The sequence below is a fragment of the Lytechinus pictus genome, chromosome 14 (genome assembly GCF_037042905.1).
Source record: "Lytechinus pictus isolate F3 Inbred chromosome 14, Lp3.0, whole genome shotgun sequence".
In the NCBI taxonomy this organism is placed as follows: Eukaryota; Metazoa; Echinodermata; class Echinoidea; order Temnopleuroida; family Toxopneustidae; genus Lytechinus; species Lytechinus pictus.
The window spans coordinates 10,529,782-10,545,707 of record NC_087258.1 but is presented as its reverse complement, the minus strand read 5'-3'; the positions used below and the strand labels follow the sequence as shown (position 1 = coordinate 10,545,707).

At 36.8% G+C, this 15,926-nt stretch overlaps 1 protein-coding gene across 4 annotated transcripts in view; it reads right to left on the bottom strand.

Annotated features, from left to right (window-relative positions):
- Nucleotides 1-1,545: 1,545 nt before the first annotated feature.
- LOC129276659 (GRB10-interacting GYF protein 2-like) overlaps nt 1,546-15,926 on the bottom strand; it is a 38,647-nt gene continuing 24,266 nt past the window's right edge. The window contains exons 15-25 of one of the 4 annotated variants that reach the window (XM_054913052.2): nt 15,701-15,876; nt 14,426-14,555; nt 13,724-13,837; nt 12,940-13,031; nt 12,148-12,262; nt 11,267-11,475; nt 10,416-10,530; nt 9,857-9,953; nt 9,164-9,327; nt 6,841-6,891; nt 2,741-5,831 (exon numbers count right to left, since the gene is read on the bottom strand). In XM_054913052.2, the coding sequence (XP_054769027.2) occupies nt 6,859-6,891; nt 9,164-9,327; nt 9,857-9,953; nt 10,416-10,530; nt 11,267-11,475; nt 12,148-12,262; nt 12,940-13,031; nt 13,724-13,837; nt 14,426-14,555; nt 15,701-15,876 (1,245 nt within the window). In that variant the 3' untranslated portion in view covers nt 2,741-5,831; nt 6,841-6,858. Of the gene's footprint in view, nt 5,832-6,840; nt 6,892-9,163; nt 9,328-9,856; nt 9,954-10,415; nt 10,531-11,266; nt 11,476-12,147; nt 12,263-12,939; nt 13,032-13,723; nt 13,838-14,425; nt 14,556-15,700; nt 15,877-15,926 lie in introns of all 4 variants that reach the window. The other 3 variants (XM_064109341.1, XM_054913049.2, XM_054913050.2) reach the window with 3 other exon arrangements.

The following is a 15,926-nucleotide window of genomic DNA, read 5'->3' as shown; positions in this document are numbered from 1 at the left end:
GTAGCCTACATTTAAGTCATCAACAGTTACTATGGTACGTGTACCAGTGAAAAAATATTGTCAGTGCCGACAGCTTTCTTAAATCAGTCGCACTCTAGACTCCCATTTCATAAAGGTAGTTGTCACTAACATGTTGCTTGTTACCATAGTAACTGTGCTTGACAAAAAACCAAGCATTTCTACACATCCACTCTCCACAATGATATTCCTGGAAAGTGCTATAGAGATGTCTATCTGATTTGGCAAGCGCTATGTAAAGTGGAATATTTCTACAAATCCTCTCGATTCTTTTAAAAAAAAATTTTGATGTTATTTTCTCTTTTTTGGGTCTCGCGCATAAAATTTGTATAGCAAGGAAGGTATCAAGTCCATTTTCTTAGACAAAGACTAAATAATCAGAATTAACTATTGTATGTTAAAACAGAGATGCCAACTTCCTGTCATTTTATGAATACAAGAAAAGACACCTCTATCACCCTTGATAACTGGCAAGCATTATTGTATGCTCACAGGAAGGACGATAGCTCACAGAACACCCTTCTGCTTCTCAACAATTGACAGAACAGAGGTTTTTATGACCTTGAGTTGACCTTGTACATATTTACAGCCTCAACATGAGACAGAACCAAGCTTCCCCAACCCAATCCACCTTCTCCCCTTCCCCCCCCCCCAAAAAATCTCTTTTTCAGGTACTGCTCCCACAGGCATTGGTATTAAAATGACCTCAATATGTAATACCTCGGTCACATTTGCTCTACGGCGACCGTACGGCAAGTCGAAAACAGCCGTTTTCATACCACCTATATGTAGCTATGGTAGAAAATTGTTAAAACGGCTGTTTTCGAATTGCCGTACGGCCGCCGTAGAGCAAATGTGACCGAGGTATTAGTGGCACCTTTGTAAAGGTTTTGTACATTATATTGAATAAGATTGTGTATTAATATCCAGCGGTCGGTTGCACAAATATGTCATAAGGATAAGATCAAGGATATCTAAGGGAAATGTGTTTAAAGTTTAAAACACATATTTCAATGGATTGTCCATGATGTAAGACTTATAACTTTGAGAAACAGGCCCTAAATGCCTTGAACTTACATTGTCAATATGTTTCTACGACATAATACAGCTTTTCAAGAAGCCAACATTCTATATAATACAGTCTAAACCTGCAGTCTAAAGAAATCTGGCATTTCTGGGAACATCTTTGTATACATTAAAAAAAAATGCTTTTGGAGGATATTTTCAGAACAAACCATCTTATATTTCCATTCCTTTCTGTGGCATGATATATCCCTGCCTGTGGGAGCGATACATTAAAAATCCAATAGTTCACAACAAATTAAAATGTCATGTATATAATCAATATATATATACCTGTATCATATAAAATATTTCTGACTAGCACAATGGTCATAAAAAAAATCTATGGTGATTAAACTCACTGCAGAAAAATGAAGAAAAACAAAAGAAGTACATTTTTAGTGCACTAATGCTAAAACTTGCATCACATCTTGGAAACGAAATATCCTTTTTTTTTATAGAAAGACTTGAGATAGATTGCACCAAAAGGTGCTGGAACAAATAGACGGACAAGAATACTGAGAGAAAAGATATATTTCCAGGGCTGAGAGAGGAGGTAACTTGGAATCGGGTAAATCAATCATGTACATTCCATAACAATAGAGTAATACATCCAAACCGGTTCTTCCATTGACAAATTCAGTGTTCTCAATTTGGAAAAAAAAACTGTTTCAGTAGAAAGCTTCTTAAAGGTGGTTTTTCGTTTGGTTCTTTTCAGAATACAGCAAAGTTATTTCAGTTCCTGTTTGCAAAACTCTATGAGATAAAGTCTACACAATGAAGAGAAAGCATTTGTCACTTGCTAAATTTCAAACGATTTGAAGGTGGTATTTTTCTTGGAATATGATCACAATTCGGATTCTTCAGGGGTCACGTTAAAGAAAATATAATTTAAAAAAAATTACATTTTAGCCATTATTTGTATTGGAGAACATGGAAGAGTAGTCCTAGCCTTACATCACTATGACATCACAAATGCGGCCAATTTGAAATCTCCATTAGTATAGTGATTACCGGTACCCATTTTTACACCTTTTAAAAATTCGCATTTTTCTTCTTTGTTTGTCCGATATTGTTCAAACTTTCACCTATCAACTTGTCTTGATTTACCTTTTCCTCTGAAAACAACTTTTTATTTGGGATGGATTCCCCTATAGCTAGAATAAGTCTAACACTCATTTCGTAATCTAAGCACATCTTAGTCATGTGAAATGAAGCAAAGCAATATAAACCTTTTACTTTCAAACTCAGAGGGGAATAACCCTGTTAATATCTTGCAAGTAAAGAATATTTTAAATCATAGAATTTATATTTTTACATCATAGAAGTTCTCTTATATAAATCTCTCCCTATTTCCCATTTAAAGGTATTAAATAGCTATATCATAGAGTTGTATCAAGATCATTATGTCAAGATTCAGCCGGACTCTTCACGTAGGAGGCATATGCAATGTCCTAACTTGTGCTGGTAACCTCCATTATTTATGTTCTTCCAAATTCTTTTGATGGAAATATTGTGGATCGGCACATCAATATCATAATGTACCTTTAAAATAAAGGAGAATGCAGACGAATATCAATCGCTCTCCATAATTGAGACTGATATTTGTGAGATGTGCCCTCTATTCATCAACTGTCAAAATATTTTCTTTATTTAATTTGTATGCCTGCATGACTGCTGTATTCTCATTTCTTATGACACATTATCATTTTGACTATATGAATATACAGGAATATTGGAATATTACATTATTTCATTTTCTTTTTTTTTAAGCTATGAGATTTTCGGGTGATCATGGATAAATCTTTTTGGTAATGATGACTGGCAACGCATCTGTAATAGCACATCAATATCATAATGAAATATATTTTTGCGTTCATCTACTCTCATTATGAAAAGGACATTACGTTAATATTCAGTGCCTGAATAGAATCAGCAAAATAGGAAACATTTTCTTAGAATAAGATCTTTCTTCAAAATCAGCTGAAAATTTGTCAGTTTTGAATGTTTACAAAAGTGCACATTTATTCCACCAATGTAAACAAGAAGACGACAAATTGTCAATTTCATCGAAGTCATCAATTCTATGAACACCTTTTGTTACATGGTTACTTTGAGCCATGCTAAATACCGAGAAAAAATCTAGCATTACCACTCTCGTCTTGAAATACCAAATTGCCCAGTTTATCAATTATTTGCTTCCATAAAGCTATTTTCCTAATTTTTCTTCAAATACTATTTTTATATTTTGCCTTGAAACCAAGGCAGATAAATACCCTAACATATTAACAATAGACAAATTGCATTGGTCATATAAATCCCTGTTTTATCTCAAAATTGGCACAAAAGGTTGCTTGTATTTCTTTGGAATGAATCAACTGCTTCTGAAGGTTTTTTCTCTTTTTTTTCAAGAACATTTTACGACATACAAAATCAAACTTCTCCTTTCATATCAATGCATTTCCATAAGCAGAAAGCCAGGTAACAATACACATCAAGAGTACAATGGGTGATTTCAAGTTCAGTGTCGGTGTTGAGAGCAGACTGCCTACATTGCAGCTACACTGAACATGGATTTAAAAAAAAAAGATACCTATCTCATCATTGCTGGTTCAACACCCTGTGACACCAGCCAAGCGCCAGCTTCATTTCACATTAAGTGTTGATGTTGGTGTTAAGTTCTTGAAACTTGCTGTCTAATGCATCTCCAATGCTGATGTGGGCTTATAAAAATGGTACATATCACAACATATGGATCTCAACATGGTGAAACAAGCACAACACTCATTTAAGGTTTGGTGTAGGTGTTGAGAGCATGAATCAGCATGCCCATCATAGCACCAACATGGGATATGGGGTTGATAAAAATCACACCAATCATATCTCTGACAGTTTAACACCCTGTGTTGTCAGACTAAGCACCAGCCTTATTTCAAGTTTAGTGTTGGCCAAACACCAATACCACCTATCAACATAAAACTTGGTAATCACTCAATGTAAACTCATAAATTTCATCCATAAAATCACCTCAAAAGTTGATGCATCTTTTGCAAATAGCACAATCTGATTTCCTTAAAAGAATTTATAGAAATTTTCAAAGCGAATTAAACTGATCTCTTACTTAAAGGCATTCTTATCCAAAGTGAAAGTGATCACAATAATTAATCAGTTATATTACATAGGTTATGCAGATTTGAATCAGTGATAGGTCAATATAATATAATATAATATGGACATGCATGTGGTGCTGAATAAAAATCAAAATGAAAAGAACAGCGAGAAATATGTTTGATATACAATCCGAAGGTGGTGTCTCAAATTAACTCTCACATTTTTAAGCAGATCCTAATTATGTTAGAATTTATAGCAATTAAGCTGACGTGTCAGTAATGAATTTTAGTTAAGGATGGGTGAGTAATGTTTTACTTTTACAAAAGCCACATCCTGGATATATATACACACATATATATATATAGATAGGTACAGTATATAGTACGTTGTAGATAAATACTGTCCAAATTAATTTTGAGCAGGCCCCCAAAAATATCCCATGACGTAGTTAGAGATGAACACTCCCATTATGCCAACCTTAAATGTTAAAATATAATATACAGGGATAAGATATACTGTGGAATTCATTATCAAATCATTCACCAATACTTTATGTCTTTATAGATTTCTCCAAATGAATCATCCAAATATTGGTCAAGCATGGTACAAATGTATTATGATAGTAGCAATAAATGGGGGCCTGTTCCATAAAGAGTTAAAACTATTGTAACTTTGCCATTATGGCGACTACCATGGTAACCTTGATTGTGACTGGTTATCAAACCCTGTTACCATGGGAGTTGCCATTTGGCAAAGTTACAATATTTGTCAATCTTTCTGACACAAGCCCAAGAGAGCTTTTGGGGGCCCATTTCAGTCCTGTTTGGAAAATAAAACAAGGTACAATAATGCACACACATGCTTCTCTAAAGAAAGACATATTCTCAATTTTTAACCAGACTTAAACACCAGATAATTGATTTCTTGCTCTAAGCTTTCTCTTCATAATAACGACTGAATTGGAAAATAATGTGAGGAAATTGCTTTGCTAATACTTGTGCCAGTCATAATTAGTTATAATTCCCCGTAATAACTGATTACTCTTCATTTTTGTGCAAACCCATACAAAATCAGGTCTCGACAATCCTCTTTCAAATTCTCTCTGTATCTCTGCAAAAAGGGATATTCATCTTGCTTACTGGTAACGTTTTTCCTTCCTAATGATTTAGCGATACGTGGCAGCTGGAACGATACTCCTTCAGCATCATACAAGCGTAGTGAACGTCTATTTACCACTCCTCCATATGTGAAGAGCACAAGCATCAACCCATTCCCTGCTGCATGGTGGGATTGACATATCAGTTCACATATGCATTCCCCACCTGCAGTGCCGCCCTGTAGAGCCGATAAAAAACCAATGACATTATTTTGCGTTCATGTAACTCTCGCGCTCAAGTGGACCCTGTTCAGTCATCGATGGTTTGGATTTCACCCATGTTGATGCGCTCGGCGGCATTCACATTGAATCCGAGGATGCGGGGGTCGACACGTTGCATCTTCTTTTTCTGCTTACGGTTGTTCCTACCGACGCTCTCCCAATCTCCCATCTGTGGCTGCTGGTGAGGGGCAGTGGAGGGCACCGTAGCGGTCGTCATGTGGTGGCCGGGCAGGCTCGATTTGTTCCCAAGCCAAGCGGATTCCTGCAAATGGTGCAAAAAAAAAGAGAACAAAAATATTGCATTTTATATCAGTTTGGAAATGGTGGAAAATTAGTGTACATTACAGCAATGCAATGAAATGCTTTAGCTTACTACTACTTTAGACTTTGAAAAATGTCATGGACTTGTCTTTTTGAAAATCTATTCAAAATCAATGATTTAACATTAGTTTGGGAAAAACTTTTCATGTTGGCATCTTCTGTGTCATTTTAGAGTGGTTTCACAAATGTTTTGGCTTTCCGTTTCAACTTTTATTTTTCAAAATTCACATAGTCCAATAAAGTAAACTACAAAAAAATGTATACATTTTTTCCTCTTGCCATGAATTTGAATTAAAGAATTAAAACTTGAATAGTTTTTTGATGCTATCTAACACACTACATAAACAGGCAAGAAGCTCTCACGTAATCAAATTAATTGTAACAGTACAAGTAAAACAATTACAATATTTTATTAATCACAAAAGAAAAAAAAAACAGTTAGGAAGGGAGGCTAAATGAGGGTTCGCAATGTTATAACTGCAATAAATTCTAACAAATGACCAAACAAAAAAGAGACTTGCTTGATTTACTAAACATCTTGGGCTAATACACATCCACTTGTAGCAACCTACATTAGGTGTAGAAGACAATCGTATGTTGGCACCACAAGTATTATAAATATAATACATAAGAACTTCAGGCCCAAATTCACAAATGGATATACTACAACAGGACCAAGTTGCACAAGTTTAATATCTTCATTGTGCAACTCTCCTAAATTCATATACGAAGTTTTATACGATATTGCGGGAAAAAATTATATCCTCTTCTTTCTTAAGCTTGTATCAGCTTCAAACTGTACGAGTATAATCCTAAAAAAGCATTCCTATGCCATTTCATGATGTAATGAATGATGATAATATAAATGCATTTAATCCGCTATTTACATTTAATTTATTGCTGAGCAAACCTGTTTCGGTATTAAATTTGATTCAATTGAATAAATTCACCTCATTATTTTCTTCTCTCTATATCTTCCTGAGTAAGTGATAGAATGGAGACTACAGAAACAAAACAGAGAGAGAATGCATCTTTCAAACATTGGAATCATAGCATGTTGAGAGAAACAGTTGGGACAACGACCAATAAGGCACTGGCATATCCAGGGGGGGTACATCCAGCCCTAACCCCCCCCATTTTGAGAGGCACACAAATTTATTTTAGGGTGATTTGCCATGCATCAGCAAGTGAGGAACTTTTTTTACCTAGTCAAATTTTCCCTCGGACGAAATGCCCTTGTTTTGTTAGTGAAAGCTTTTTTTTGCTTGTCAAATTTTTCCAGTACAAAAATGCCCCTCCCCTTTAAAAAAAATCCTGGATCCACTGCCTGCAATAAGGTCAAAGGTCATGGTGTCATTGGTTAAAGGGGGCACATCCAACATCAGGGAGTTTTAGACATATTGGACCACGCATGCTAAAGCTGTTGACCTATCCCGTTCACTACAAGTATGAATAAATTAGATTTCGCTTGACGAGCATGTGTCCCAAGCAAATATACACGACACTGCGCAAATGCAAATCATCACTGGCAAGTGAGTCATGACCCAATGCCGACCAGGAGGAAGTGGCATACTATCGTGTCACCAGCCAGTTGGGCGATGGGAGGGTGTGACTTGTGCACCCTTCCACTTTCACATGCTCTATTTCCAATTTTATGTATGCTAACTATTCATACATCAATTTCAATCATGATACAAAAAATTGTTGATTCCTAGCTTCTTTGAAATTCATGACAAAGTCACTGAAAACTATGGCTTTTGAGAAAAGATTCCATCCTTATTCATCCTCAGGCTGAGCCTGAGCTGTTGAAATAAAGTCATATTACGTGCACATCGTCTGCGATTTAGGAAAACTCCAAAATGAAGGTGGCCATGTTCTTAAGTTTGTTAGCTGTCGGAAGAGAGGACATCCAACATGCGCAGTGTCTTACTGACGTGCAGTTCTAAAACTCCCTTTTAGGTTAGACACAAGGTTCCTTTTGTAGAACCCATTTTGATGAACCTAACTACATGCAATCTCAATGGGAGGTGTTATTGGAACATGATAATCCGGTTGATCAAGCGAGAAGTAGTTACTGCAACTATGTCTCTCAACTAGCTATGACTAGCACGTGTTTAGTTACAACAGTCATTGTTAATATCTTTACTCATTAAAGATGGTATAAGAGGGATGTACAATCAATTGATATAGGTACAAGTTAGATTTTCTTGTCTCTCAAAAGAGTATAGTTCAACAGAAATATTGGAGATTGAGAGGACAATGGAGGCAAAGACTGAGGGAGATCCAATAAAAACCTGTAACAATATACAAATAATGAATGCTTATGAGTGCAATGGACCGAATACTTCATGAGGTGAAAGATGAAATAATGATCCATTGCACGAATGAAAAATTATTATTTGGTTTATATGACACCTTAAAAATTTGGGGTTTTTTCATATGAAATTTATGAATTTCGATGCAAAACATGCTAATGCAGTGCGAGTTCGGTTTGTTGATTGTTACGTCATTACATTATGAGCACTGCTGGTGCCTGCATCTGCAGTCTCGGTGCGCGAGTGCAATGGACAAATGGACAAAATGGACAAAATCGTATGGATCCAAAATTGCATGATGAATGGATCCAAAATTGCACGGTTGATGACGTCATTGCAAAATGGGCTGAATGAACGATATCAAACAACCAATCAAATCACAAGGATCTATCCAGGTGTCATATAAAGAAAATTATTATTCTTGATAGGAGCATACTACCAATCTGTAACAGTTAAAGGGTAACAATAGTGAACACATAAGACAGACAACAAACATACATATCTCTAGAAGGGATTGTTGAATAAAAAGGGATTGCGTAAAATTACAAAACAATGATGAAAGTACACAAACTTCAAAATCCTATAAGGTAGAAAGGGGCAGAGTGCAGATTCCACATCATTTTTTTGGTTCTAATATACTTACCGAAAAAGGGGGGAACATATGGACAAGGTATATTAGCCCAAAGAAAATTATGTTCAAAGGCATGCCAGGGATTCCGGGTTCAGGGTAAGGGATGTGATAGTGCTTTCAGTCAAAGTAATGCAAGGTTTCATTAAATTAAGGATTAGGGTTAGGCCTACAATTTTACTAACTCAGCTTCGATATGAATTTGGTTTAAGATGGGAGTTTTACAATGGGGAAATTATCGCAGGAGCAAATGACAAGGGATCCCAACATCTACTTGTCAATACAAACACACACAAACGCAAAATTAATCAGATCCCGAGAGCGTCCTACCACTTCTTTCTGCTGGCGTTGCTGATCCCGTTGTCTGCTTCTCCGTTCAAGGAACTGCCGGGCAAAGTTGGAGCTCTCCGGAGTGTCACCCAGGTACATCTTGACGTATTCATGAACCTCGTACGGTGAATCTATATCTTGCAGGAATGACACAAAGGTAGGAACTGCATGGGTAGAAAGAGAAAGGCAGAAAGAATGAATTCATGACAGAATGAAACACAAATGTACATTTAATATTTGTTTATTAGTATTGTTATGAAAAAATGATAAGGGGTCACAAGGTCACAGCATATTTTGTCATTTAACACAAGCTAAAAAAAAAAAAAATTGTTCAGATATTTCTGTAATTTTCAGTCAACCAACATTCAGTGTTCCTGTATTAATACCAGACACCAACACTTGCAACCAAGGGGATAACACACAATGACTTAACATCCAGTGGTGATCTCTAGCGGTGTTCTCGTTTTCAACACTGAACACCAATACTGACACCAAAGATGAAAACACCAAATGATTTACCATCGAAAGGTAGTCTTATTTGGTGTTCCCATTTTCAACACTGAACACTAACACCAACACCCAAGGTGAAAACACCCAATGACTTACCAGCCACAGTTGGTCTCCTTTGGTGTTCCCATTTTCAACACTGAACACCAACATCAACACCCAAGGTGAAAACACCCAATGACTTACCATCCACAGGTGGTCTCATTCTCTTTAGTTCCATCTCACACCACTGACCAAATTCTGATGAAGCAGGGTTGGTTTGAAACAGTTTCCTCACAGCCTCCTGAAATTCCGTGAATATTGATGAGTAAATGAATACATTAATATATTTCAACATGAATATCAATGACAAGAACAATTTGAGAGCCTCCCTATGAATATTCATGATCAGATAATGTAACTCACAGAACCCTGAAATATCATGCAAATTCAATAGAGAGCAAAAGTGACAGCTCAATCTTATACATAGTACATGTAATCCATGTATATTCATTGAATATGCCTTTGCCCCAAAACTATTCCCATTACAACGAGAAGTTTGCTGAACATTAAGGACAAGCTTTACCTTGTCACAATGTGGTGCCTTATACAATCTGGCATGAGCACAAATTTTTTGCATGTATTTGAAATGATTTCCATAAGTTGGTATATGTTATCAATCTCCTGGAGTAATGCCCCACATTCCATTTCAGAGGGTATTTCCCTTCAATCTCTTTGGGAATTCCCCCAGATATATTTTCCTTACCTCTTCCTTTGTCCTAGCCTTGTTGCTGTTAACAGGGGCAGTGTTCCTAGCTGGAGGGGCAGAAATCGGGTTGATATTGGCTGCTACACTTCTTAGAGATGGGAAGTTTGTATTGCTGTCAACAAACAAATCGATTAAAAAAAATTCATTTCATATCTTTTAGCGTCATTCAATTTTCAAGTTCAAAATCAAACAAAAAATTGTATCAAATTATTTCTATGCATCTATCAAACATCGAATTTACCAAGTACAATAAATTACTTATCACAAAGCCTTACATCATGATCTGAATAATTTTCTAATTTTTTTTAAATATATATTTGTTTATTCTAAGTTTAATATACTATATGCATACATATAGTTAAACTTAGGGTCAAGATCAGAAATTCTTGTAAATTTCATTGTTTTTTTTTTCCGCATGTCATGATACGTCCCTAAATGATCTATTCCAGAACCTCATATCTGCTTATTACGAAAACAAGTCTCAACATTTTCACAATATTTGAGAGAAAGGGTCAGTATGGCAGGAAGTATTTTGCTTTGCGAAATTGTTGAATCGGTCTGCACCACCGTTTCTTAGGGCAAAATAATAGTTACAATTATATAACATTTTTTTACAATTAGGGTTCCGTAACACAAAGGTTAGCGATCGATCGTACGCTTGATTTTCACGATTGATTGTACATTGTAGTCAATGCAATCAATCGTAGAAAAATGTTCTACGATCATTGCGAAGCTTTGTGTTACGGGCCCCTGTTGTGCTAATTTCTCAGGCAAATCCAAATCCACTCAAGAAAATGGGGGGGGGGGGGATCAAGCTTTCATACTGTATTGGATGTGACTATACTCACTTTGATTTGCTGACGTTATCTCTAGCACACTCATCCCAGAAGCCAACGTTAGCCGAAGATGATGTTACGGTCCTGGGCTGGTCACCCCAGACATTGCTGCTACCACCCCCACCAGTGCCCCTATCGCTGCTAGCATGGTCACCGGACCAAGCGAGGGAGGTGTTCGCCCCACCGCTACCCCACACCGCAGCTGAAGAGAAGGTCATTCCCTGAAAAAAGATTTGCATGAGGTCGGTGCGTTACCCAGGCAGATGAATTATAGATATAAATGTATATTTTGAAGGACATAATGCCCATGTTTTAATAACTAATGCTTTTGCACAATTCTCATCGAGCGGAACAGTGTGATCATGGTACTTTTTTTACTCATGCAGATTTTCATGAACTCATTCCTGACCTTTTGCCAGTTTGAGAACTGTAATAGGTTAAGCATGAAAAACTCTTACACCCATACATGTAGCTGTGAAAATGAATCTTGCATGTCTTTATGAATATTTGTGCCAACTTTCATGAGCACTGGCTTTAACCTGGGGCAGTAGTTTGATCCACAATGAGTTTGTCTGGTCTTATGCGCCTGCCAGCCTGTCAGACTGTACGCTGTTTAATATATACCCTCTTCAAACATTTGTTTGGCAGGGTATAATGATTAAATTTCAAATTAAACTTTGAAGATGTCAAAGTGCATACAATATAGAGAACTCGATACAATATATTGATTTCTATATATCGTGTGCACTTTGCTTAATTTTGAGGAAAAGGTACAATTCATAACTAGAAAATCAATTAGAGAGAATAGCAATTTGAGTCCGAGTGCCTTGCTGCTATTGACTTACAAATGCAAAAGTAGTTTGGTAAAACAAAGAAAGGAAAGGGAGACTTACTTTGTTTTGTTCATTCTGTTTGGCCTTTCCTCTTTCCATCTGTTGTCTTGCTTGCTCTTCTTGAATCTCACGTAGTGACTTGGTAGACTGACTCATGTTGTTACTACTACTACTGCTGTAAAGAGACAAACAAATGAAGAAAATGAAATATGTCGCTGCAAGCAGATAGCTCAGGGGCAGGGCTGAAATAAATACATGGCCATGACCTTGCTTGCCTTATTAATAGGCACTCGATGCCCCTCTCAGTGGCCTTCAGGACTTGTTTTGCCCTAAATAATTTTTCTTGATTTTTTTTCCATTTTTCCATATAGAAATGTGCCCTTATAAAGGTGGAGTTGCAATCAAAATATAAAGATTTAAGGCTTGCGAGGAGGAGGGAGGAGAATCTCATTTTTGTAGAGCTGTTAGTGACTTACGACTGATGACATGTTCTTGTGCAAAATGAAATATCCCCAGTTTTTCCTGGTGTTTCTTCAACAAAGCGAGACTGAATCTTCTATAATCCTATACAAATTTTGACAATTTCTAAATTTTGTATACGGTTGCTAGTCAACAACAAGAATGTCAATCTACAAGGATCTGATTTCAAATGTAGGATATGGATTTCAATGTGATTTGAGAGTGAAACCCGGGAAGCATTTCATGAAGAGTCTTAAAAGTGATTTTTCACTGAATGATACTATAAGATACAAAAAATCTTTGATTTTCTGATTGGCGAAGGTGAAAGTTACTGACTTAACTCTTCATGAAAGCCACACATTTGTTAATTGTCAATGAGAGGTAATATGTTACCTTGGATTGGTCGCTCCCCATCCTGCCTGTCTGTTCTGAGCGTTCTGTTGCTGCTTCTGCTGTAACATCTGTGCCTGCAACTTTTTCTGCCTCTGCAACAACAATTTCATTATCAATGTCAAACTATTGCAGATATTTTCCATTGTGGAAAGTTTCGGGGGTATACAGTAGCATTTCACTCCTGAAGATCGGCAGTCAAGCTGCTCGGAACGTAGATCCTAATCTTAAATACTCTTCGCTGCACAGATTCCTGTCATCTATTCTTCTCCAAGCCATCTATCTCATATAAAGTTTTAAAGTCCTTTTAAGAACTTAACTTTCTCTCTCTCAAAAAGAATACCATCTTTTCTCTCAGCTATCACTTTTCTGGTTTCAATTTCCAGGTGTTGAGAAGGCTAGAGGGGAAGGGGGGCAACCAAAGACATGGAAGAAGCAAGTGGTGTGGGGAGAGTAGGAGGGTTGGGTTGAGGGAGGAGGATGCACTGAATAGAGTAAAGTGGGAGAGGGTGACTTCTGTGCGTGTGAGGTGAATCTAGTCACTCCCATAGTCAGAGATCAAACCTGATTTAGAACCTGGATTATTACAACTACTAATACTACACAATCTCTTCCATTTTTCAAAATTTCTAACCAATTCTTTTCACCAGCCAAACAGTTCTTTCCAGATCTCTACAATGTGAACATGAATCTCCTCTATGACTTTTAAAAGTTAACATTTAAGAATTGATCTCTACTATGAGACTTGGCAACTAGAAATACTATTTCTTCTACTAAAACAACATACCTCATTTCTTTCTATCTCATCTTGCTGTTTTTGCATTTGTTGTATCTGTTGTAGAGTTGGTCCACTGGTGGAAGTTGTAGCATTGCGCTGAGCCCACATGGCACTGCTTGGCAACTGCAAAAAAAAAAAATTCATCATGAATACTTCAAATGGCACATTATTTGTTACACAGATAAAACAAAAATACTATGAATGGTAATATTCTTCTTTAAAAAAGTGCTCATCACATTGCAACAACGTCAACAAGCGCAATACATATCTATATGTTATTACCCTGTCATCTAATATTGGATTGCATGCAAATAATGGTTGCACAATTGCAACTGCCAGGATAATAATAATAATAATGCAGTTCTTATTTAGCGCATTTCAGACCTGAAAGGACTCTCGATGCACTTTACAGAAATAAAATTAAACAACATAAGGAATTACTTAGAATAACACTTAAACAACATCAACATTAAACAGTTACATATTGCATAAGTATAGGGAAAGGTCTATTTGAATGCTTCATTAAAGAGAAATGTTTTAAGTTGGGATTTGGGATAATATTAAAACAATGAGCAAAGATAATAATGATAGCAATGATAACAAGATATGATAAAGATAGAATAGAGTGCCAAAACCTAATGCTGATTTATACAGTATTGATTGCAATAAAGTAGTCATATAATTTCACAGAAAGTTATTTAAAATACTTACAGCTGGTGGTTGGTTTTGCTGCTGCTGCTGTTGTTGCTGCTGCTGTTGCTTTTGTTGTTGGGACTGTTGCTGTACTTGTTGCTGCTGCAACCGCTGTAGCGTTTCCTGTTGTCGTTGTATCTCTTGTTGCCTGAAAAATGCCAAATTTCCCACGTCAAATTGAGAGACGCCCATTCTGCTCTTACATGTTTTTGTAGTAACTCACACAAAGTGAACTGGTTCATTAAGATCAATTCTACACATCACCTCCTTTATACGCATTTAAAAAATGATGACAAAAGATGTTTTCATGTGCGAAGCCCCATTTTGAAAAATACTGCTATAGTGTCCTGTCCAAAAACTTCACACAATATCATTGATATCACATCCCAAATTGCCTGTATGTCTCATCTACTCCTTACTGTACACAGCACAATGTATAGCATGCATATGATTTCATCTACAAACAAAGTTGGGGTATTGCACAATCATGTGCAAAGTGATTGCGCAATACCCTCAGTCACATATTTTATAGCTGCTCTAGAGAGTTTATGAGCGTAACTGTTTGTCAAGGAGTATATCTGATTGAGATAAGGAATTTTAATATGGCAGGCGGTCTGGGCCATTCTTTGTACTTACCACCTGCTCACAAAGACTGCTTTTCTTGTCTACCTTGGCTGGTCTTTATATACATGTTTTAATGTATAAAAGTGTGGTCAAATCTACCAGGAATGATACCCGATTCTATCTCATCCTGGGGCCCATTTCATAAAGGACTTGCAACTGTTGTAACTTTGCCATAATGGCAACTTCCATGGTAACCGTGAGTATGACTGGCTGCTGAGCCCTGTTACCATGGTAGTTGCCATTATGGCAAAGTTACAACAGTTGCAAGTCCTTTATGAAACAGGTCCCAGGAATATATAGTAAATGTTCCCCAGTCAAAGCAGTTTTGGAAGTTTGTTATTAAGAAAGCATGATGCTGCAGTTTCCTTATCTCTTAATTAAGAAAGGTTTCCTTGTGTGGCCATATTACTGTACAAATTTAATAACATTCAATAATTACGAATATCTCAACTTCGATCGCAGACAGGTCATGCAAAATGAAGTGCTGCACTTTATCCTCCCCAATAACCCAAGACAAATCAAAATTATATCCAACCCTCAACATGTGGGATGTTCCTCAACTAATTTTTGGCTGTTTTCTGGTTCATATGAAAGGTGGAAAATGGGAGGTTAGACATACAAAAAGGTTGATTATTTGATGAGATTGCCCTATTTTTAAAAGGCACTAACCTGAGCAGATCCTGCCTATGTCTATCCGCTGCTTCCTTCTGTCTCTCCTCTCCTTCTCTCCTAACCCTCTCTTCCTGTTCCTCCCTTGCCTTCCTACTGGCTTCTTCTAACCTGGCCGCTTCCTCCTGGGCGCGTCGTACCGACTCCTCCTGCTTCCTCCTCATCTCTTCAAGATGCTGAAAATAAACCATGATTGAACGATTATTATACATGTTCGCATGGTTCC